Here is a 24,414-nt window from a genome sequence, read left to right as displayed (position 1 = left end):
CGAAGAAAGACGAGCGGCCTTGGAGTTAGAGCGTGAGGCGCAGAGACACCAACGCATGCAAGAGTTGGTCCTACAGGTACTCACCTAGAAACCCGAGCCGGTCAAAGATGTTGGTGGTTCATCAAGTGGCGCAAGCCGAGATTCGGACTCCAACAACCCCGTCACAGAAAAGTTGATATTTAGTAAGTATGACGGTAAGATGGATGCTAATGTTATTCATTCTTGGTTGCATCAATTTAATGCTTATTTGCGACAACTAAGAAGACAGGGAATAGCAAAGTTTTGACGACAGCCATGTACCTTGCCGATGATATCATTAATTGGTATTAAGCATGGCAAGAGGAGCAATTGGCCGCGCACCTAGAGGAAGCCGAGGTAGGCGTGCCCCTTTCTTTCAGTTGGGCCGACTTCCAAGACAAGCTCAAGGCGCGGTTCTTGCCCCCTCAGTACCTAGCGCGGTTAAAGGAAGATTGGCGCAATCTCAAGCAGAATGGTACTCCAGTCGTGTCTTTTTCTAACCGTGTTTTGCAGCTTGGCACCCAATTACGCAAATCGGATGCGAAGCGCAAAGAGGCTTTTATGTTCGGGTTGGACGACTATATCACGTTTGATGTTGAAGTCCTCGAACCCGTAGATCTCAACAAGGCGGTAGCAATTGCTCTTGCACAGGAGATGAAGCACAATAAGGGAAAGCCCAAGGAGAACAAGACTTCTAAAAGTACCTCTCAGACTTCTCAGAACCCGCAAAACGGTAAGAATGGTAAGAATGGTAACTCTTCTAACCAATCTTCCTCTAGTCTCTCAGAAAAGAACTCACAAAATGAATCTAAGGGTAAAGCTAACACAATTGCTAACCTAAGCTCACCCCATATGAAAAAGCAACACAAGGAATTTTAAGAGGATACATCACATCAGAAGAACAAAGCATTTATTCTAAGGAAGGTCGATGTTATCATTGTCACGTCAAGGGTCATATAAAGAAAACATGTACTGAGATTGAATCTAGCGAATCTGAAGAACCCACAGAACCCACATCCTCTGTTAATGCCATAAATGAGAACACGAGTGTGACACAAGTTTTGCAATGTAGATGAACCAATAGACGGAGTGCCAAATAGTTCACTACACACACGCAAACAATGAGATTGAATCTTTCTCTTATGATCTAAATCAATCAACTGTGGCAACAATGAAAATGCCCATGCTTGGTGCTCATACTTTCATGTGCTCTGTCTACAACTGTGTCATGCCAAGGAAGAGATATGGAATGTGACTTCCTTGAATGCATCCTTTTCATCTTTTTATGAAAAATCCGCATATATTCGTGCTCATTCATTAGTGAAACGTGCTCGACGTACAATATGTCATGCCTAATAAAAGGGATCACATAAAGATGCTGACTAAAATACAGGAAACGATCACGAATGAAACAGTTGTACAATGCGTGCGTATCAATCATGCGAACACATAATACTTCCTGTGAGGGTTCTTTGGACCTAGGCTCGAGAGCCAAGATCGGTTCTTCCTGAATGATCGAATCGTCCTATGGGGGTTCTTTGAACCTCGACTCGAAAGACAAGATCGGTTCTTCGTGATTGATTGAATCTGTAACGATGTTAGCTTCGCTAGCAAAAGCATCAACTAACACATCTTCCTTGTGAGCAATCACATCATCTTCATGTAACTCATCATGCTTGTGAGAAATCACATCTTGATCATGCAAATCATCATGCTCGTGAGAAATCACATCTTGATCATGCAAATCATCATGCTTGTCATTGGCATCCAAATCATCATGCTTATCAATATCATTCAAATCATCATGCTTATCATCATCATTCAATTCATCATGCTTCTCACAATCACGCAAATCCTGTGTGTCATGCTTTGGAGAAGAAGAGACTCTGAGAGTCTCCTTTCCCCAAATCTCTTGCATCTGTGCCTGAACTTGAGAAAAGAATCGCAAGAACTCTTTCATGTGTTGGTCGTTCTTTTCTTTGATGGCTTTGTTCGCGCGATCAAATTCTAGTTGTCTTGCTTTGTTCTCGCGATCAAATTTGGCTTGACTTTCTTTTTCTTCCAAGTCGTACTAACGATCTATGGCTTCCATTCTTGCATCGTATGCACGATCTATGGCTGCCCATCTTTCTTCGTAGTCACGATCTATGGCTGCCCTTCTTTCTTCGTAGTCTAACTCCTTGTCCATAAACAACTGCGGCAACTCCTTTATAGGAGTTAGTGCAATCCTTGTCGTAGATGGGTAAGGGTCAAAAAAACCTCCTGGTGGGGAAAATTCTTCTTCGCCTCTCTCATGCTCATCACCTCCAAGCGAAGTATCCATTCCGCTTCGAGTGATGTCCATTCTGAAGTCGTGGGTTCTTGTGGGTTCTTGTGGTCTTGGGTTCTTAAGTTCACGAGGAACTTGGGTTCTTGAGGGTCTTAGGTTCTTAAGTTCACGAGGAACTTGGGTTCTTGCGGGTCTTGGTTCTTGGGGTTCTTGAGTTCTTGAGGGTTTCTTTCTCTTGCAATCTGTGTTTGAGAAGGATCTTCTCTTCACCCGAGTTCTACTCCTTTCCGCGGGCGCACCCCTTGGCGGCCTTGCGCTCACACCAAGGTTGCTTTTTCCCACCTCACGTCGATTGGCCGGCCGCTAAGTGCACGGTCCGCTCTCAATGAGTGAAAAGAGGCACAAGGGGAGGCTGGACAAGCCCTTCTTTCCTGGAATTCCTGTCACTCTTCAAAAACACGATCAGGAATCGACACGCCCAAGCGAACTTGGGTTCGTCCGATCTCAACAAGCAAAAAAAAATTATGTGGTTCTTGTGGTTCTTTCCTTGAGTGATACAGAACACTGCCAAAGCTCTGATACCAATCTTAGGTGCAGCGGAATGAATGTTTGCGCTTTGCTCAAGATGAGTGCTCTGAATTGTGCTCAAGGTTCCTTTTGTTCTTATGGAAGGTAGAGCCTTCCGTGCTTCATGAGAGAATGCTATGATCATAAACAAAGTGAATGGACACAGTGCGTGCAAGTGTATGAGACTAAGAGATAGAGAGAAGAGAAATACGACACCAGAGACGTTGTAAAACCCTCCTTCGAAGGCCCCACTCTCGTCGGCGAGAGTGGTCTACTTATGATTGCACAATCTGGTACAATGGTGATGCATGAGACTGATGCAAGTCTAGACTATGTTGACGACTACGACGGGGATGATGAGGCCGACACTAGGGCTGAAATCTGCAATCTTTGGTCCGCTGTCCAACAACGCTATGGGCTGAAATCTACGACTAGTCCAAAAACGCTGATTTTGGGACTGTTTCTATAGGTCTTTGTCGCTGAAAATCTGCAGGTTTAGGGCTGAAAATTGATGGTCTGTCCGGGCTGAATCTGCTACTCCTTAGGGGCTGAATCTGCTACTCTTCAAAGGCTGAATCTGCAACTACTTCATTGTTGAAAACGCTGCAGTTGTAGCTCTTCAAAAACGCTAGCATGCTGAGTTTCCAAAAACGCTAGGGAAGGTCATCTGCTGGCGATGGTTACTGATGAAAAAACGCTATCTGCTGGGTCTTCTAGCGATGGCAAAACTGATGCAAAACGCTGGGATCTGAGAGGTATGGCGATGAAGGAAAACCCTAGCATGGGGGTTCTTGCTTCTTGCTTGGAGGGAAGTCCACCAAGGGGTCTTGTTGAGAAGTTGCCTGCTGAGCTTAGCTCCTATTGCCTCTTCTGCCATTTAGTGCTAGCTCTAGTTTGCTCATATACAAACTTACTCAATTTGCCCTATCTACTTTCCAACAAAAGTCACTTAAAATAATAAGTGAAAAATGTCAAAAATAGATAAAATAGGCTAAATGCACTGGAAAATTCCCCTGAAGGATTCTGATGGGAATGCTTATGATCATGCTGTGTGCAACCAGAGGATATGCATCTAATCTAAGTGATTGGGCATGCACGGTCTACGAATAGACTCACAAAAGTGCCAGATCACTTCTCATCTAGACTGACTGAACCCTGATCATGTTGTAGCTTGTCCACGGACACATACGGTTGGATGTGTCACGTGCTTCCCCGCTTCTCCTTCGCGATGAAGTACTTGCAAAAACACACACAAACACGGTACAACAATTCGTATGGCGAATCCACAATAGATACTTGTCGCTCTTTCGTGGGAAAAGCGATTTCCGTGCTTCTTCGCAGTCTTGGGATCTCCTGCGTCTTCTGGCGGCAGAGTCTTCTCTTGCTGGTGCTAGCAACTCCCTCTAGGTGAGGGCATGTGGTGTTTTTATAGCTCCCTGGCCACAGCAGGAATAGCTGAGCAGAGGCTGGCCGCGTAGAGATCGCGTCGTTTTTCTTTTTTCTTTTTTCTTTTTTTTTTGTTGTTCCACCCGAAATAGAGGGAGAGAATTCGCTGGCTGGTTTTGTTGCTTTATTCTCTAAGTGGCTGCCCACTTATTAAGTGGGTGGTCGGCATATTTAAAAATTGATCTGAACCTGCCCAAAAACTCAATAAAACCTTATAAGTTAAAAACAATGCTTTTCACAGCACTTCCCAGGCGTCCCTAGATGCAACCACATGCACAAATGCAATGCACACATAGATTCCCCGCAGGAAAGCGCCTGCTCTTCCTGGAAAACTCGTTAAAATATTTTGCTTTTCAAGAAAAGCTTCTCAGAACCCATTTTTATTCTTGTGCTAGCGTCTTTACGCGTATTCCTCTTTTCCAGTTCGGATTTCCTCTCGACTATGGATATCCCCTTTCCGATGCACCCGTCACCCACCTTGTGACGCATCAAGAATACCCATCACCTAGTCCTTTCCTACAGAACTTACAGTACAATCCCCTTCACGATGCTCTATGTTACCCATCCTATGACGCATCAAAGATGTCCGTTCCCGGATGGTCAGGTACTTCTTACTGATGCTCCTTGTCACCCATCCGTTGTGACGCATCAAAAGTACCCGTTCCTGGTGGCCTTACAGATATTCCCATTCGCAGTGCTCCTGTCAGTACTCTGAATGACGCACTAGGGATACTCTGTACTCGGATGTCTCCAGTGAGAAAAACCCTCTCACTTAAAATTCCAATAATTCATTGAGAATTATTTTTCTTGGTGTTCCAAGCGAGAAATCCCTCTCACTTATAAATCCAACAATTCATTTAGAATTATTTTTCTGTCACATAAAGCCAATTTAGCAACATGAGCATAACCCTCTCATTGATTGGGCAACCAATACTTTCACTTTCAATGCCAAAAGTGACTCCCGTTGTCATTCGTGGGGAGGAAGTTGTTCATTCTTCATCTCTCATTTCTAATGTGCACGTGAAGATTGAAAAGAATCAAGAGAAGGAGACTCTCTTAGTCTTGTCTTCTCCAAAGCACGACACACATGATTTGCATGATATAGATGTGATTGTTCACAAGCATGATGATTTGCACAATAAAGATGTGATTGTTTACAAGGATGATGGTTTAGTTGATGCTTTTTCTAGTGAAGCTGACCTCATTGCAAATTCAATCAATCACTGAGAGCCAATCTTGGCTCTCGAGTCGAGGTCCCAAGAACCCCCACAGGAAGTATTATGTGTTTGTATGATTAGTCACTACGCATTGTGCGAGTGTTTCATTCGTAACGGTTTCCTGTATTTTAGTCACCGTCTTTATGTGTTCCCTTTTCATAGGCAAGCCATATTGTACGATGAACACGATTACTCATGAAAAGATGAAATGTTTGCATTCAAGGAATTCACACTCCGTGTCTCTTCCTTGGCATGACACAGTATCCAAAAGAGCACAAGAAGAATTGAGCATCAAGCATCGGCATTTCCATTGTGATTTGCCACAGTTGATTGATTTAGATCAGAAAGACAAGTTTCAATTCCAATTTTTCCGTGTGTTTGATGAACGTTCGTCGTTTGGCACTAAATCTCTATGTTCATCTACATTGAATGCACAGTCTTTAAAGAAGACTAGAATTTTTCCAATCACTTTACATGGAATGGGTATGTTCATGTTTTTGTGTTGAAAGTGGTTTCAGGAATTTTTCTCCTCAGGGATTCTTGAAGAAGGTAGATCCACGACTATAGCCGAAGTTGGAGGATTAAAGCACCCACAGATGACTTTTTGTCGCTTTCGGCGCGGTCCAAAGAAGCAAGCGTTGCAGACCTTTATGAAGTTCAAGTATCGCATGACCTACGCATCAAGGAGGGCCGGAGAAGAGTCCTTGTCACAAAGTGATGACGTGGCGAACAGCAGAAACCCTAATTTCTGCCAAAAACCCTAAAATTCCTGCAAACCCTAATTTCTGCCAAAAACCCTAATTTCCGGAAATCGCGAAGGCTTTTTTTTTTTTAAAAGAATTAAAAAAAAATTGAAATGATGAGCGACACGAATTTTGCTTTTTTTTATATAAAAAAAGAAAAGACTCTCTAAAGAGAGAGAGAGAGAGGACTACTGCTTTTGATTTTAAAAGCTTTTGGGGCTCTGCTTTTGGGCATCCCTTGTAACCTTTAAATAAGTGGTGAGGGTCTCACTTCTGAGAGCATCTGGACGCAGAGTCTGAGAATGAAACCCTAACCGCTCTCTTGTACTTTGATGATTGATTAATACAAAAAGAAATACCGAAAGGGGCGCCAGTCTTTGGGGCCAATATCTCTAGGCACGGAACTCCGCCGGGCCAGTGCAAATCTATTGTGATCTGTGAATTGTTTTGAAGTAGTTATTTGGTGTTGTCGCGGTCGATTCTTGACTTGGAGTGTCCAAGTCTGTTACAATGGTATCAGAGCACGGCCGATTTCTCTTCTACGGGAAATCCGATCCCCGAAATTTTTTTCCCGCGACACCTATGGCTTCAGGCAATGATCAGTCGACTCCCTCTGCATCTGGAGATGCGGGCTGGGATCACAACGAAGATTCAGACAGAGAGTATGGCCCGACTCGGGCTACTTAGGCGGAGCAGCAAGAGATGGAGCGTCGTCAATTGATCGGCGATGCAACAAAGATGATGCTCAATTTTGCCAAGGACCCGAAGATGGCAAAATATATGAACCAGACCTCTTTGGAAGAGATACAGATGGAGTGGCAAAGAACCACAACACCACTCCCGAAACCCGCTCTCAAGAAATCTTCTGCCTCCAAGAAATATACGGAGAAGGAACTGGAGAACGTGGTTGATGCATGGATTGCTCAGCTTTTCGACATGCAAAAGAAAGGTAAAAAGCACGGCAAAAAGCAGAAGAAAGGCACTGACTTCCCGGGATATTTGGGTCGTCGGTCGACATTTGACAAGGCAAAGAAACAGAAGAAGCGTGTTCGATTTGAAGGAGTACCCAGTTCTTCTTCTTCTTCTTCTTCTGACAGTTCTTCTAGCTCTTCAAATTCGAGCGAATAAGACAGAAAAGGTAAAAAGCGAAGCAAGAAACAAAGCTTCGAAAAGGGCAAGAAAAAGGCAAAGAAGGCTACATCTCGCCCAAAGACTAACAGTTCTACTGAGGACTCGTCTACAGACAGCTCAGATTCCGATGACGGAAAGTTTTATGCGAACAAGAAGAATTTTTACAAAGCCAACCAGTATGACTTTCTCGAAGATAAAAGCAAGAAAGTCCGAGAGTTTAAGGAAGGTGGCCACTCGATCAAGTTTGATACTTTTCAGGATACTCAGATGCTTCGAAGGCTTTGTCTTTTATACAGCAGTTTGACATCGCTTTCGCGAGAGGACGCTATTCAGAGCACTCCAAGATTCGGAGAGCTACCTCTTACCTTAAGGGGAATGCTCGTACTTGGTGGTCCACGCTTCGTTTAAACAAGAGTGCGCCAGTTAAATGGCTGAAATTTGAAAAGCTTTTTATTTCTTCTTGGTTGACGCAAGAATATGAACAAGATATACGAGCTGCTTGGAACCATCTTCGGATGACCAAGAAAGACACAATCAATGCTTATTGTGAAAGATTCTGGAGCTCTTTTCTACCCGCCTCTTCATTCAAGAAGATCTCATTCAGAGAACAGATTGAGCGGTTTACCTTGGGTCAACCTACAGAGATCTGAGATCACTGCTTGGAACAGAAGTCAGCTTCTATTCAGGAGTTGATGAGTCATGCGAAGTGGGGCTTTGCCATTCACTCTGGCAGTCTAACCTACCCCACAGATGGGGCCATGACACAACGAGCCGAACAGACTTCTGGGAATGAAAGTAGAAAGAAAAAGAGCAACCCAGAGAAAAATGATGCACGACCCAAGCTTACTCCTGAGGAGAGAGCTTGCTTCATCAGAGATGGGAAGTGCTTTGGATGCGGGGAACAGGGACATATCTCCGCGAAGTGCACAGAAAGAACAGAATGATAAAGACAACGACAGATCTGAGAGTTCGAGAGCAGCTGAGGAACGTGGCAAAAAAGGCAGATAGAAAAGCAGAACTGGTACAACATGGCGTGGAACCTGCACCGAATCTAATGAATGGAAGTACAAACTTTGCCGCTTTTGGGGCAAAGTGAAGGATCAGGAAGCTCTTTTGAAGGAGCCAAGGCCAACTTCTTTTCACTTGGAATTCGCGGCTCGATTTGGAACTACGTCCGACAGACTGACGCCACAGGCGGAAGTAGTTCGACTGGCACCCGGATGGGATGTTGCCATTACACCGAGCATTGGCAAACTTCGTTTGCAATGAGAGGGGTGTTCAGGGCACGCGAGTGATGTTCTACTCAGGATCCCTTGGTACCACAAGAACTACGCCATGGTTGACTACCGGGCCGAGAAAGCAACTTTGATAAATGAAGGGCTTAGAGATTGTACTTGATAAACTTCAGTTTTCTTACTCATTCTTTTGGGAGAACTGAACGATGGATAAAGGTTGAATATGTTTTGACTTGAAGAAAGAACGCCAAGATTTTTTCTCCACGCTCATGCCGATTGCTTTTGAGAGGGCCTGAAGATCATACCATTGATCTGATATCTAGAAGCACGCCACCGAATCGGACACCTTACCGTGTGAGCCGAGTACAGAATGAAAGGATTATGAACCCAGTGAAAGACCTCTAGGAAAAGGGTCTTGTCCAGCCTAGTACTTCACCGTATTGCTCTCCAGTGTTGTTGGTTTTTGAAGAAAGACGGATCTTGGAGAATGTGCATCGATTATAGCACTCTCAACGAAATCACCATCAAGAACACATTTCCGATTCTTAGGATCGATGATATACTCGACAAGTTACAGGAATCCTCGTGCTTTAGCAAGATTGACTTGAAGAGTGGATATCATCAGATCAGGATAGCGCCAGGAGATGTCTACAAGACAGCTTTTCGGACGACTTTTGGGTTATTTGAGTTTTTGGTGATGCCTTTCGGCTTAACCAATGCTCCTGCGACATTTAATCGGATGATGGACAGGATTTTTCGAGAGTACAGGCTATTTGTTGGCACTTTCTTTGACGACATCATTGTTTTCTCCAAGAATGAGGCAGAACACAGAGATCGTCTGCTTCAAGTCTTTCACGCATTACGAGATCACACGTTAGTGATTAATGCAAAGAAAAGTGAATTTCTCCTACCAGAGATACACTTTTTGGGACACATTGTGTCAGCAGCAGGAGTGCAAATGGACCCGGCCAAGATAGAGACTATTCGTGATTGGCCCGATTTGAGGACTGTGTTCGTACTACAGGCGGTTCATACGAAAGTTTGCAAAGGTTGCTTCCCCTTTGCATACCTTGACACAGAAAGGAGTACCTTTTTCGTTGGGACCCACAGAGGTGACTGCCTTTCAGACATTGAAAGAGAAATTGACTACGGGACCTGTTTTGACTTTGTCGGACTTGCAGAAGTCATTTGAAGTGTATTGTGATGCTTGTGGTCGTAGTCTGGGTGCGGTCTTGATGCAAGAAGGCCATGTCATAGCTTACGAGAGCCGTTTGTTCTCTAGGCCGGAGATGACAGCACAGATCTATGAGAAAGAGCTTTTGGTGGTTATCCATGCTCTTACTCAATGGCGGCATTACCTACTCGGAGCGGATTTTACTGTCTTTACAAACCATCAGAGTTTGCACTACTTCTTGTCACAGAAGGAGCTTTCGGAAAAGCAGATGCGGTGGGCGAACATCTTGTCACAATTCCACTTCCAGATTGTCCATGTGCAGGGACAGAAGAATGTGGTGGCAGATACTTTGTCTCGGAAACCGTTGGTTCTGGCTATTTCCGCGATACATCATAGGAGCTTCGAGGATATGGTCGATCAGTATGCCACAGATACAGACTTTGCAGATATTTTCACACGGATACGGGATGGGGAGACAGTAGCGGGATACTCCCTTCGGGAAGGCTACTTGATGAGAAAGACTATGTTGTGCGTTACACAGCCGTTGAGGGATAAGGTTATGACTAAATGCCACTGTCCACCTTTTACGGGTCACCGCGGCATTGCTACCACCATGAAAGGGGTAGAGAGATACTTCTTTTGGCCGTGACTCAAGAAGGATGTGGAAGAGTTTGTGCGCAGTTGCTTGGTATGCCAGAAGGTCAAGTTTGACAGGCATAAGGCACAGGGATTGTTACAGCTTTTACCCATACCCACCCGCCCCTTGGGAAAATATTGAAATGGATTTCATTTTTGATCTCCCGAGAACACAGAATGATCACGATGATTTTCCGATTACATGGCACGCCTGAGACAATTGTCTCCGACAGAGACCCCAGATTTATGAGTTTGTTTTGGAAGGCAATTTGGGAGAACATTGGCACGCAGTTGCAGTTCTCGTCATCGTTCCACTTGCAGACTGACGGGCAATTTGAGATTGCCAATTCAGTGATTTTAGATTTATTGAAGTCTTGTATCTCGGATCAGAAGACTGAATGGGAAAAGAACTTACCTTTGGTGGAATTTGCCTACAATAACACAATACACTCTTCGACGCGAAAGACGCCATGTGAGATTGTTGAAAGTGCTGCGAAGGTTCCATCCTTCCTGAGCACGAAAGATTAGAAATTTGAAGCGGATGAATATTCGCGAGATTTGGATACAGCTTTTGCCAAGGTTCGCGAGACTTTGCACGAGTCTCAAGAACGACAGAAAAAGGCAGCGGATCGCCATCGTCGCGACTTGAAATTGAAGGAGGATGATTGGGTGCTCTTACATTTTGAGAAGGCACGCCTACGAAAGAAAAAGGGAAAGGAGAGGATTTTTCCAAAGCTTAGTATGCGATACTACGGACCTTTCCAGATCACTGACAAGATAAATGATGTCTCCTTCCGATTGAAACTGCCAGATACTTGGAGGATTCATAATGCATTGCATGTGAGTCTCTTGAACCCTGTTAAGGGTGAAGTGCCTGATGATGGGGAGCCTGATGAGCAACCCGAAGTGGAAGAAAATGAGGAAGTCCTTGTTCCTGAACAGATTTTGGCACATAACGATACGAAGAAAGGTAAAGTCCGAAGGCGGGTTCTTGGTTAAGTTCAAGAACGTTCCTGCATTTGATGCGAAGTGGATGGAGGAGGAGGACCTAGCAGATACTCCTCGGATTGTGAAACTTTACCTCGATGTTTTGGTTTAGCATAGTCTACTCCAAACGGAACCCAGAAACTCAGCTTGGCCGAAGATCTGGTGCAGTGGGATGCACAAGAGGGGAGTTACTCCACTCCTTTGTCAACAGATGCCTCGATTTTGATACTAAAGTCACTGATGTCTCTTTGAGCTTCAGGGATACTGAGAGCTGACAGTATTCTGCTGGATGACTTTATGAAATGGAATTCCTGATTATGATACTGATTTGTTCTTGACTTCTTATGAGTGCAGGAACTGATAGCCGAAATGACTCCAGTATTTTGGTCTGATTGATCTCGAATAGTCATGGTTGCAATAGGGGTTAGTCAATCGGACATTGATGAGGTCCCGATTGGACCTAGATGTGATTGCTAGCTACATTGCCCATAAATCATGGTCTAAGATCCGAATGAATGTTGAATGTCATGTGATGTCCTGTGATGTCGTGTGATGTGACTGTCGATTTCGTACATGTGCTAGATGTGTGTTCCTAGTACGTAGGTACTAACAGTCAGTGTCTGCTAAGACGGTTTATGGCTTTTGTCGGTTTTGCAGGCGTAATCGCGGTCGATTACAATGCTGAGGGGGGTATGTCACAAAGTGATGACGTGGCGGACAGCAGAAACCCTAACTTCTGCCAGAAACCCTAAAATTCCTGCAAACCGTAATTTTTGCCAAAAACCCTAATTTCCGGAAATCGCGGAGGCTTTTAAAATTTTATTTTATTTATTAAAAAAAATTTGAAATGATGAGCGACGTGAATTTTGCTTTTTTTTATATAAAAAAAGAAAAGACTCTCTAAAGAGAGAGAGAGAGAGGACTACTGCTTTTGATTTTAAAAGCTTTTGGGGCTCTGCTTTTGGGCATCCCTTGTAACATTTAAATAATTGGTGAGGGTCTCACTTCTGAGAGCATCTGGACGCAAAGTCTGAGAGTGAAACCCTAACCGCTCTCTTGTACTTTGATGATTGATTAATACAAAAAGAAATACCGAAAGGGGCGCCAGTCTTTGGGGCCAATATCTCTAGGCACGGAACTCCGCCAGGCCAGTACAAATCTATTGTGATCTGTGAATTGTTTTGAAGTGGTTATTTGGTGCTGTCGCGGTCGATTCTTGACTTGGAGTGTCCAAGTCTGTTACAGTCCTTCATAGAATTCCAGACACTATTGCCGATCTCCCTCGAGGCCATACAGTTCGGTACCAGTACCTCACTTTAAAAAAGAAGGGGATATCACGTACACATCTAACCCTATGTTCAGGTGGACACGCTACTTCATGTCCATGGTTCAGTTAGCTTAGCTTAGGAAGTGTTCTGGCACTTTTGTGAGTCTGTTCGTAGATCTTGCATGCCCACGCACTTAGAGTAAGTTCATATCCTCTGGTTGCACACAGCATGATCATCAGCATTACCATCAGAATCCATGAGGAGCATAATACAGTGCACAGAACCTATTTTCCCTATTTTAGCCATTTTTCACTTATTATCAATAAGTGATTTTGTTGGGAAACTAGGTAGGGCAATTATGGTAAGTCAGTATATAAGAAACCTAGCGCTAGCACTTTCTGGCAGAAGAGGCAACAAGGACCAAGTGTTCGACAGTGCACCTTCTCAGCAAGGCCCCCCGGGTGGGCAACCTAGTGTTTTCAGCCACCATAGACAAGCCTAGCGGTTTTCATCAAGGACAACCTAGCGTTTTCATCAAATCAGCCTTGGCGTTTTACAGACAGCAGATCAGCCTGACGTTAGCACTTCACAGCAGATTGTCTAGCGTTTTTGCAGCGACAGCCCTAGTGTTTTTGCAACTTGCAGATCCCTTAGCATTTTACAGATTCCCCGCGACAGAACACCGTACCGCAGTTAGACTCCGTACTGCAGCCCCCAAACCTCGCAGATCTCACCTTCTGGCAGTAGATCCTTGCCGCACGGTCAGATCAGCCAGCATTTGCAGATTCAGCCTGCTATTCGCAGATTTCAGCATCTGCGTTTTCAGCGCGTCGTCGTCTCATCGTCGTCATCGCCGTCGTCACCAACATAGAGTTTGAATTCAACAGATACAAGATTTGCAGATTTCAGCCCCTAGCGTTTTCAGTTTTCAGACTGTCTCGTCGTCGTCGTCGATATCGTCGGCAAGTCCATTGACGAGGATTGTGTAATCAATAGCATAGACCTCTCTCGCCATAGAGAGTGGGGCCCTTGGAGGAGGCTTTGACAACATTCTGGTGTCGTATTCTTCTCTCCCTATCTCTCAGTCTCAGCACCTTCATTTACAGTGTTTACCACTTTGTTGTGATCATTTGCACTCTCTCACTAAAGGAACGGAAGGCTCTCCCTTCCGTAAGTAAAAGGAACCCTTGAGCACAGTTCGGAGCACTCATCTTGAGAAAAGTTCAACATTCACTTCCGCTGCACATTACATAGGCGCATAACCCAAGTATGGATAATAAGGGTATCCATATGGGCTCCAACCATTGTAGCCTGGTAGCAGTGGTGGTGGTGGTGGTGGGGGGGGGCAATGGCAGTGGTAAAGGCGGTTGCACTCGATCAAGGTCAGATGGCTGCACCATATCCTGAAAACTCCCCCGATCGAAACAGACGGCTGAGAAGGTTGCCGGTTGGAAGCTCTCATACTTTCTAATGTCGGAGGAGGAGGTACCACCTGGGGCATCAGAGGGGGTAACATGTAGTTCAAAAAGTATTAAAAACTTTGCAGCATCGGAAGATTCTGTTGAGGATGCGCGAAAGAATGTCGTGAAGCTCGTTGAGCAGAAGCTGCAAATATTCTGTTGAATCCATGAATTCCATGTCTTGGGTTCTCTATGGCTGATGCCTTGTAAGATAGAGCGATGTAGATGGGAGCGCGCCCGATGCCCGATTCTGCTGAGGATGCGCGAAAGAATGTCGTGAAGCTCGTTGAGCAGAAGCTGCAAATATTCTGTTGAATCCATGAATTCCATGTCTTGGGTTCTCTATGGCTGATGCCTTGTAAGATAGAGCGATGTAGATGGGAGCGCGCCCGATGCGCGATCAAGTAAGGGTGGGAGTGGCTAATAAGTCCGGGGTCGGGACCCGAAGATACTTCAAATAAAATCCAATAGTCTCTGGTTTGCTCTGTCTACTCTTTTGTAGGACCGGTATGCTTTCAGAAAAGCACACGCCTGATGCTCTGATACCACTGTCACGAGACAGGCACCACATGCCAATAGAGAAGAACAGATTGAACAGACTTTTAGCACTTCAATAACAACTGAATTGAGAGAGAGAGAGAGAGAGAGAGAGAGAGAGATACAACACGTGACACGGAGTGGCGGAATTTCACCCCAGAGAGTATTGGCCTCAAACCTTGGCGCCCTTTTCAGTATTTCTTTATATTGCATCAACACAATACAAGTTGGTACTCCAAACTCTGCACCTTCTCCAGGAAGCATGCCAGAGAATGAGCCCTAGCCTCATATTTAAACGTCCTTGGCCTAGAAAGCAGTTTCAGTGAAAAGCCTTCAAACTCAAAAGCATATGGTCCAAAAGCATATGGTCCAAAAGCAATGCCCAAAAATCTACCAGCACATTTTGCGAAAATCCATACAACTGCCACATCAGCACTGTCAACGCAAAACGCGACTTGTCCGTACAGGTCTGCCACGTCATTAGCAAGCGCGAAATCCAGGTTGTCCGTACAGGTCTGCCACATCATCAACTGGTTGCACAAAACTTTGTGTGTAGGTGTGGGTCCTGCTTTATTTTAATTCCTTTATGCCACTTGGGCCCCATCGAACGAGGTCCCATAAGTTGGTAGGACTTCTTCTTCTTCTGTTGTTGCTCGCTCTTCTTAGGGTTTAGGCCCCTCGGCCGTGATGCAAAGGTTGGCTCTATTCTTCACTCACTTGACACGTCAGCAGTTTGTGACAGCTGCCCTCAACGTCATCTTGTTAGTTGTTCTGTGTTTATGTAGGCACGAGAGTCTGTGTGGATTTTGTGTGCCGTGCGCGTGCGTGCTTGCCTGTTGTCTACATGCGTGTTTCGTGTTTTTTCTTTTCTATTTGGTTGTAGTTTGGGTTTTGTGCGTGGGCTTATGTATGTGTTTGTCTACTTGCGGATCGGTGTCTCTCTGAGAGTGTCAAGAATGTATGTTTGTGTGTGTGTGTGTGGCGGGGGGGGGGGGGGGGGGGGGGGGGGGGTCGACGCCTGCTTGTTGTGTGTGTGCATTGTGCGTGCATGCATGGCTTCGTCATGCACTCCTGCTTCTTCTACAAGCTCAAGGATCCCTATGCTCTTCGAATGGATTTGTCGACAATTCTTTCACGCACTCTCTTCGTTCAAGAGTATGAGTCGTCTAGCAGAATGATTATCAAATTTTGCCTCCCCGACATGTCACCTATTCCTTCGACCTGTTACTAGTTGTTTGATAGAGGTCTTGCAAAAGCAATTTGCCATCTCCCCGTATCTCGGATACCTTCTCCTCTCAGCTCTCCGCCTAGTTCCTAGGGCACTTCTACCCTCGCTAGGAGGGGTTTTTCCCCTAGTTTTTCCAGTTAGACGGTTGTTCCAACTTATGGGCGTTATGTTTCAATTTTTTCAATTTCTGATGGGTCTCAACTCTTTATAGGTTCTATGCCTTTGGGCAGCCTTGTACTTTGCCTTTAGGCGGTTGTATCAGATTTACTTCCCCCTACGTAGGCACCCTTTGGGCGCCTTCAAGGGGTCAAAAGTAAAAGAGAATTGGCAATGTGCTTCAGAGAGAGAGAGAGAGAGAGAGAGAGAGGAACCAATTCAGATGCCGATAAAAACGAAAGCCATGCCGGATACTGCAACAAACAGCAACTATACAAGACACCAATAGCATGACTATACAATAGGCTGTGCGAGACGTGTGGTGATGTAGCACTTTCGTACGGAGTGTACCCTATATGTATGGTTGCATGGTGCCACAGCACTGACGTACGGACCAAACTACTAACATGAATTTTAAATGCAGATGCTTTTTCGGGGCAACCCAACGGGGGTACTAAGTCAACAAGCTACTTTCGATCAATGAGTTGTTTAAGCAAAGATTTTGATGTGTTGCGTTGCTTCTTAGCAACAACACAAACAAAGTCAGGGCCATAGTGTTGCTTGCAATCAGATTTTGAGGGTGGTCTCTCTCTAAGAAGAGAATCTCTATACTTTACTTGATTATAATATTAAATAAAGGGGAAGGATTCCGGCCCCGTGTCGACTTCTCCTTGCTCCGACACTGTGCCCTGCAACTCCCCGGTCACACAAGCAACACACCACGATTGTGTGTGTGTGTGTGTGAGAGAGAGAGAGAGAGAGAGAGAGAGAGAGACAGAGAGAGAAGCAGCCAAAGACTACCGGTCAAACTAGTACTTGATTGGATAAATAAAGAGAAATACCTGCCAAACATAAATTGCCCGCCTGCGTGGATGTGATGGTCTATAATCTAGTTCTCTTGGTCGTCGACGCACTCTGATCTCCTTTACACTACCTAGGGTCACTCTATTGTGTTGTAGCACCCTGGTGAGATGTCATCTATTTAAGGGTAGAAAAACTTTGGGAGACTAGTTCATAGGATACTGTGTAGGGGTAGGAGCACCCGGTCAACCTAGTCTTCGGCTGAAATGGTATCTCCCACTCCCCGTCTATTACAAATGGTCTCAATGCAAGTAAAGCACACCGGTCTAGAGTCATCATCATTGACCTCAAAAGAGAAGTGAGAACCCTGTCTCACCAATGACCAAACAAAGACGAAAGCAGGCTCGTATGCCACTATAGCAAGCAGAACTGCAAATAAAATGTGCATCAAACTCTACCTCCTCTCTGCATTGGTGGGATTGTGGTCAAGGCGAATAGGTGAGTCCTCGACACGGAGGCCATCTTGAAGAGGGTTGAGGGAGAAGTCAAAGGACTCCTCTGGGAGGTGTTCTAAGTCAGTGATGGTCTTGTAGGGGTCTAGAGTGAGGTAGTCAAACGTAAGAGCGTTATCTGTGAAGAGGTTAGTGTTGTTGGTTGGGTCCTCCGTCTTTATGTGTTCCCTTTTCATAGGCAAGCCATATTGTACGATGAATACGATTACTCATGAAAAGATGAAATGTTTGCATTCAAGGAATTCACACTCCATGTCTCTTCCTTGGCATGACACAGTATCCAAAAGAGCACAAGAAGAATTGAGCATCAAGCATCGGCATTTCCATTGTGGTTTGCCACAGTTGATTGATTTAGATCAGTAAGACAAGTTTCAATTCCAATTTTTGCGTGTGTTTGATGAACGTTTGGCACTCCATCTCTATGCTCATCTACATTGAATGCACAGTCTTTAAAGAAGACTAGAATTTTTCCAATCACTTTACATGGAATGGGTATGTTCATGTTTTTGTGTTGAAAGTGGTTTCAGGAATTTTTCTCCTCGGGGATTCTTGAAGAAGGTAGATCCACGACTATAGCCAAAGTTGGAGGATTAAAGCACCCACAGATGACTTTTTGTCGCTTTCGGTGCGGTCCAAAGACGCAAGCGTTGCAGACCTTTATGAAGTTCAAGTGTCGCATGACCTACGCATCAGAGTAGGCCGGCGAAGAGTCCTTCACAGAATTCCAGACACTATTGCCGATCTCCCTCGAGGCCATACAGTTCGGTACCAATACCTCACTTTAATAAGGAGGGGATATCACGTACACATCTAACCCTATGTGCAGGTGGACACGCTATTTCATGTCCATGGTTCAGTTAGCTTAGCTTAGGAAGTGTTCTGGCACTTTTGTGAGTCTGTTCGTAGATCTTGCATGCCCATGCACTTAGAGTAGGTTCATATCCTCTAGTTGCACACAGCATGATCATCAGCATTACCATCAGAATCCATCAGGAGCGTAATACAGTGCACAGAACCTATTTTCCCTATTTTAGCCATTTTTCACTTATTATCAATAAGTGACTTTGTTGGGAAACTAGGTAGGGCAATTATGGTAAGTCAGTATATAAGAAACCTAGCGCTAGCACTTTCTGGCAGAAGAGGCAACAAGGACCAAGTGTTCGACAGTGCACCTTCTCAGCAAGGCCCCCTGGGCAGGCAACCTAGTGTTTGCAGCCACCAAAGACAAGCCTAACGGTTTTCATCAAGGACAGCCTAGCATTTTCATCAAATCAGCCTTGGCGTTTTACAGACAGCAGATCAGCCTGACGTTAGCACTTCACAGCAGATTGTCTAGCGTTTTTGTAGCGACAGCCCTAGCGTTTTTGCAACTTGCAGATCCCTTAGCATTTTACAGATTCCCCGCGACAGAACACCGTACCGCAGTTAGACTCCGTACTGCAACCCCCAAACCTCGCAGATCTCACCTTCTCGCAGTAGATCCTTGCCGCACGGTCAGATCAGCCAGCGTTTGCAGATTCAGCCTGCTATTCGCAGATTTCAGCATCTGCGTTTTCAGCGCGTCGTCTTCTCATCGTCGTCATCGCCGTCGTCACCAACATAGAGTTTGAATTCAACAGATACAAGATTTGCAGATTTCAGCCCCTAGCGTTTTCAGTTTTCAGCCTGTCTCGTCGTCGTCGATATCGTCGACAAGTCCATTGACGAGGATTGTGTAATCAATAGCATAGACCTCTCTCGCCATAGAGAGTGGGGCCCTTGGAGGAGGCTTTGACAACATTTTGGTGTCGTATTCTTCTCTCCCTATCTCTCAGTCTCACCACCTTCATTTACAGTGTTTACCCCTTTGTTGTGATCATTTGCACTCTCTCACTAAAGGAACGGAAGGCTCTCCCTTCCGTGAGTAAAAGGATGATGACGTGGCAACAGCATGCGGAAAAAGCAAAAATTGCGTGGGTAGTTTTTGCTGTCACAAATCAATGACGTGGCACAGCCCTAGACACACCCCATCCAGTGGGTAGCAAACCGGTAAGCTGGCGGGAATTAACCCAGTAGGGCTGACGTGGCAACCCAGCAGAGTTGACGTGGCAGCAAGAAACCTAAGGGCTGACATGGAAGGCTGTACGGACGCCTCCGTGATTTGCGGTGCAGATTTCGGATGGCTAATGACGTGGCAGCAACATGCGGAAAAAGCAAAAATTACGTGGGCAATTTTTTATGCTACGCAAAGTCAGCAAGAGAGAGAGGGAGCTTTAAATTGAATTGCTTTATTTTATAAAAGCATAAGAGAGAGAAAGAAAGAGTCTCTGCTTTATTTTATGAGGGCTTTATTTATCAAAGCTTTTGAGTTTAACAGCTTTTGGGCTCTGCTTTTGGCATCCCTTGTAATTTATAAATAAGCAGGTAGGCCTCTCACAACTCAGAGCATCTGGACGCAGAGTCTGAGTGTGAGCGCCTACCCGCACTCTTGTACTTTGAACACAGATTAATACAAAAAGAAATACTGAAAGGGGCGCCAGTCTTTGGGGCCAATAACTCTAGGCACGGAACTCCGCCGAGCCAGTGTCGAAGCAATTGTGAACTGTGAACTGTTTTGAAGTGTGTATTTGTGTTGTCGCGGTAGATTCTAGACTTGCAGTGTCCAAGTCTATTACAGTGGTATCAGAGCGCAGACAAATTCTTCTTCTACGAAGGATACGATCCCTTTTTGCAAAAGTTGCTTCCCCTTTGCATATCTTGACACGGAAAGGAGTCCCTTTCTCGTGGGGACACACAGAAGTGACTGCCTTTCAGGAATTGAAACAAAATTTGACTACAGGACCAGTTTTTGACTTTGCGAGATTTGCAGAAGTTGTTTGAAGTATATTGTGATACTTGTGGTCGTAGTCTGGATGCGGTCTTAATGCAAGAAGGCCAATGTCATTGCCTATGAAAGCCGATTGTTTCAAGGCCGGAATTGACAGTACAAATATGTGAGAAAGAGATTTTGGCGGCTATCCATGCTCTTATTCAGTGGCGACATTGTCTATTCGGAGCCGATTTTACGGTTTTCACAGATGATGGGAGTTTACGCTACTTCTTGTCACAGAAGCACCTATCGGAAAAAGCAGATGCGGTGGGCAAACATTTTGTCACAATTTACTTCCGGATTGTCCATGTGCAGGGACAGAAGAAATTGGTGGTAAATACTTTGTTCCGAAAGCCATTGGTTCTGGCTATTTCCGCGATATATCATACAAACTTCGAGGATATGGTCGGTCAGTACGCCACAGATACAAATTTTGCATATGTACTCAGTTGAATACAGAAAGGGAAGATGGTAGCGGACTATTCCATTCGGGATAGCTACTTGATGAAGAAAACCCTGTTGTGCGTTACACAGTTGTTGAGGGAAAAGGTTCTAACAGAATGCCACAGTCCGCCTTTTACGGGTCACCGCGGCATTGCTACCACCTTGGAAGGGGTAGAGAGATACTTCTTTTGGCCGAGACTCAAGAAGGACGAGGACAAGTTTGTGCGCAGTTGCATGGTATGCCAGAAGGTTGAGTTTGACAAGCATAAAGCACGGGGATTGTCACAGCCTTACCCATATCCACCCGCCCCTAGTAAAGTATTGCAATGGATTTCATTTTTTATCACCCGAGAACACAGAGTGGGCACGATTGTTTATTTCCCAGGTCTTCAGATTACATGGCATGGCTGAGACGACCGTCTCCGACAGGGACCCCAGGTTCACGAGTTTGTTTCGCACGGCTATTTGGGAGAACATAGGCACGCGGTTGCAGTTCTCGTCATCGTTCCACCCGCAGACTGACGGGCAATCAGAGATTGCTAATTCAGTGGTACTAGATTTGTTCACGTCTTCTTTGTTGGATCAAAAGACTACTTGGGAAAGGTTTTTATCTCTAGCGGAATATGCCTACAGAAGCTAGATTAACTCTTTGATGGGGAAGGTGCCATTTGAGATTCTTGAATTTGCTACGAAGGTTTCACCCTTCCTTAGTACAAAAGATAAGATTTTTCTTTGAAGCCGACCAGTTCACGAGGGACTTGGTCCGAAAGGCTTTGCAGAAATTTCAGGAAAGACAGAAAGAGGCAGCAGATCGCCATTGTCGCGATTTCAAATTGAAGGAGAATGATTGGGTGCTCTTACATTATGGAAAGACACGCTCGAGAAAGAAAAAAAACAAGGGAAAGGAGCGGCTCCTTTGTAAGCTTAGCATGACATAGTGTGGACCTTTCCAAATTTTCCGAAAAGAAAAAAATGATATCTCCTTTGGACTGAAGTTGCCAGAATACTTGAAGAATTCACAATGTTTTTCATGTGAGTCTCTTGAAGCCTTTTGAAGGTGATGTGCCTGTTGATGAACAACCCGAAATGGACAAAAAAGAGCAGATACTCGTTCCAGAACAGACATTGGCACAGAAAAGAAAGAAAGAAGGTAAAGCGAACTGACGGTTCTTGGATTAATTCAAGACCTACTTCACCTTGGATGCGAAGCGAAGGGGGGAGGAAGACCTAGCAGATATTTCTCGGAATGGGAATCTTTACCTTAAAGCTTTTGGTTTAGCATAGTCTATTCCAAATGGAACCCAGAATTCAGGTTGGCCAGAGATTTGGTGCAGTGGGTTTGCACAAGAGAGGAGTTACTCCGCTCCTTTGTCAACAGATGCCTCGATTTTTGGAATAACTAGTCATTGACGTCTCTTTGAGCTTTAGGAATACTGAGAGCTGACAGTATTCTGCTGGATGAAATGGAAATTTCGGAATATGAAACCGATTTGTTCTTGACTTGTTTTAAGTGCAGGAACTGATAGACGAAATGACTGCAGCATTTTGGTCTAAATGGTCTCGAATAGACATGGTTGCAATAGGGGTTAGTCAATGGGGCATCGATGAGGTCCTGAGTGGATCTAGATGAGATTGCTAGCACATTGCCGATAAATCACGGTCTAAGATTCAAATGAATGTTGAATGTCATGTGATGTCCTGTGATGTCAAGTAATGTCCTGTGATGTCGTGTGATGTGACTGTCGATTGGTACATGTGCTAGATGTATGTTCCTAGTGCGTCGGTAGTACTAACAATCAGTGTCTGCTAAGACAATTTATGGCTCCTGCATGTTTTGCAGCGTAATCGAGGGCGATTACAATGCTTTCAAGAGGGGGATATATCACAAATCAGTGACGTGGCACAGCCCTAGACACACCCCATCCAGTGGATAGCAGATCAATATGCTGGCGGGAATTAACCCAACAGGGCTGACGTGGCAGCAAGAAACCCTAAGGGCTGACGTGACAGGCTGTACGGACGCCTCCGTGATTTGCAGCGCAGATTTCGGATGGCTGATGGCGTGGCAGCAACATGCAGAAAAAGCAAAATTTACGTCGGCAGTTTTTTATGCTACGCAAAGTCAGCAAGAGAGAGAGGGAGCTTTAAATTGAATTGCTTTTTATTTTATAAAAGCATAAGAGAGAGAAAGAAAGAGTCTCTGCTTTATTTTATGAGGGCTTTATTTATCAAAGCTTTTGAGTTTAACAGCTTTTGGGCTATGCTTTTGGCATCCCTTGTAATTTATAAATAAGCAAGTAGGCCTCTCACAACTCAGAGCATCTGGACGCAGAGTCTGAGTGTGAGCGCCTGCCCGCACTCTTGTACTTGAACACAGATTAATACAAAAAGAAATACCGAAAGGGATGCCAGTCTTTGGGGTCAATAACTCTAGGCATGGAACTCCGCCGGGCCGGTGTCAAATCATTTGTGAACTGTGAATTTGTGTATTTGTTTTGAAGTGTGTATTTGTGCTGTCGCGGTAGATTCTAGACTTGGAGTATCCAAGTCTGTTACACATGCCATATAGAAAAATGCTTAGAAATGTTGTCTTGTGCCAAGCAAGATCTGAAGTGCTTAACTCCGAGCGTATGTGCCAAATTGTTTCTAGCTTTTAGTAGCGTCGAAGCTCTTCTTTCCATTCCCCGAATCACTGTCTTCTCCACCAGCATTGTTTTCTGCGTTTAGTTTCAGGAGCCTGAAGGTCTCTATTGCTGTGATATCTAAATCGATAATCTAACGAAGCTTCAATTTATGCTGCCTGCGAACTCTGCACATAGTAAAGTATTTCTTTTCTTTTTTTGGTTTGGTTTGGTAAGGGTGGTTTTGGGGGTGTTGTGGGGAGGGAGAGAGAGAGAGAGAGAGAGAGAGAGAGAATCAAACCTGGAAGACTACCCGCAGAGAACCAAGTTCGAGCTCCTCCGAGACGGCACGGCACGCCAGAGAAAAAATAACCACAGCAACAAAAGGGCAAGCTACAGCCATGGATGAGAAGTTCCAACTATCCCCAGAGACCCTTATAAGACATGGAAGAAGAGAGACGAAGAAGAAGAAGAAAGCATGAAAATGAGATGCAGTAGAAGTAAAAACGAGGCCTCCTTACAACAGTGGACGACATTAATGTTTAGTATTGATACATACACTAAACTCTAGAGTATAGAGATGGACAATGTAATGGCATTGAAGAGATAAATTACAATACATTTGAATGAGAGGTTATGTCGTGAGAACATGTGGCTAAAGTAATTTGTAGCAAGCCCTATTTAAATGCAAAAAATCAAAGTGGACTACTAACCTGATAATCAAATAGTTCTCTCACCCAAGTGTGTATCTTTTTTAGTGTGCAAGATACATGACGTTTTGTCACAAGAATACATTACTAGTCATGAAAACATGTGGCTAAAGTAATTTGCAGCAAGCGATAATAAAATGAAAAAAAGACTAAAGTGGAATACTAATCTGGTAAAATCAAGTAGGTGTCTTATCCGATTGTGCAAGGTAGAGGACATTGTTTTGTCAAGCTACAAGGGAAACCATGAGACAAGTTAAACTTCATCATGCAACGAGGAAATGGCACAAAGTACATACCATATAGTGCACAACATACAAAAGTGCCATACACAAGGACGGTGGAGAGTTGACAATATGTCTCTTCGAAAATTATAAAGAACAAAAGCCATGCCCTACCTCGTAGTCTA

At 44.6% G+C, this 24,414-nt stretch overlaps 1 protein-coding gene across 2 annotated transcripts in view; it reads right to left on the bottom strand.

Annotated features, from left to right (window-relative positions):
- Positions 1-23,830, bottom strand: part of LOC147454476 (Cyclophilin-like peptidyl-prolyl cis-trans isomerase family protein) — a 70,639-nt gene extending 46,809 nt beyond the window's left edge. Inside the window, exon 1 of one of the 2 annotated variants that reach the window (XM_086516414.1) lies at positions 23,600-23,830. In XM_086516414.1, the coding sequence (XP_086372540.1) occupies positions 23,600-23,701 (102 nt within the window). In that variant the 5' untranslated portion in view covers positions 23,702-23,830. The remainder of the gene's footprint in view (positions 1-23,599) is intronic. The other variant, XM_086516413.1, reaches the window with a different exon arrangement.
- Between the last annotated feature and the right edge of the window lie 584 nt (positions 23,831-24,414).

Source organism: Adiantum capillus-veneris, chromosome 7 (assembly GCF_014529385.1).
Source record: "Adiantum capillus-veneris isolate H3 chromosome 7, ASM1452938v2, whole genome shotgun sequence".
NCBI classification, from domain to species: domain Eukaryota; kingdom Viridiplantae; phylum Streptophyta; class Polypodiopsida; order Polypodiales; family Pteridaceae; genus Adiantum; species Adiantum capillus-veneris.
This window is presented reverse-complemented; position numbering and strand designations above follow the sequence as displayed.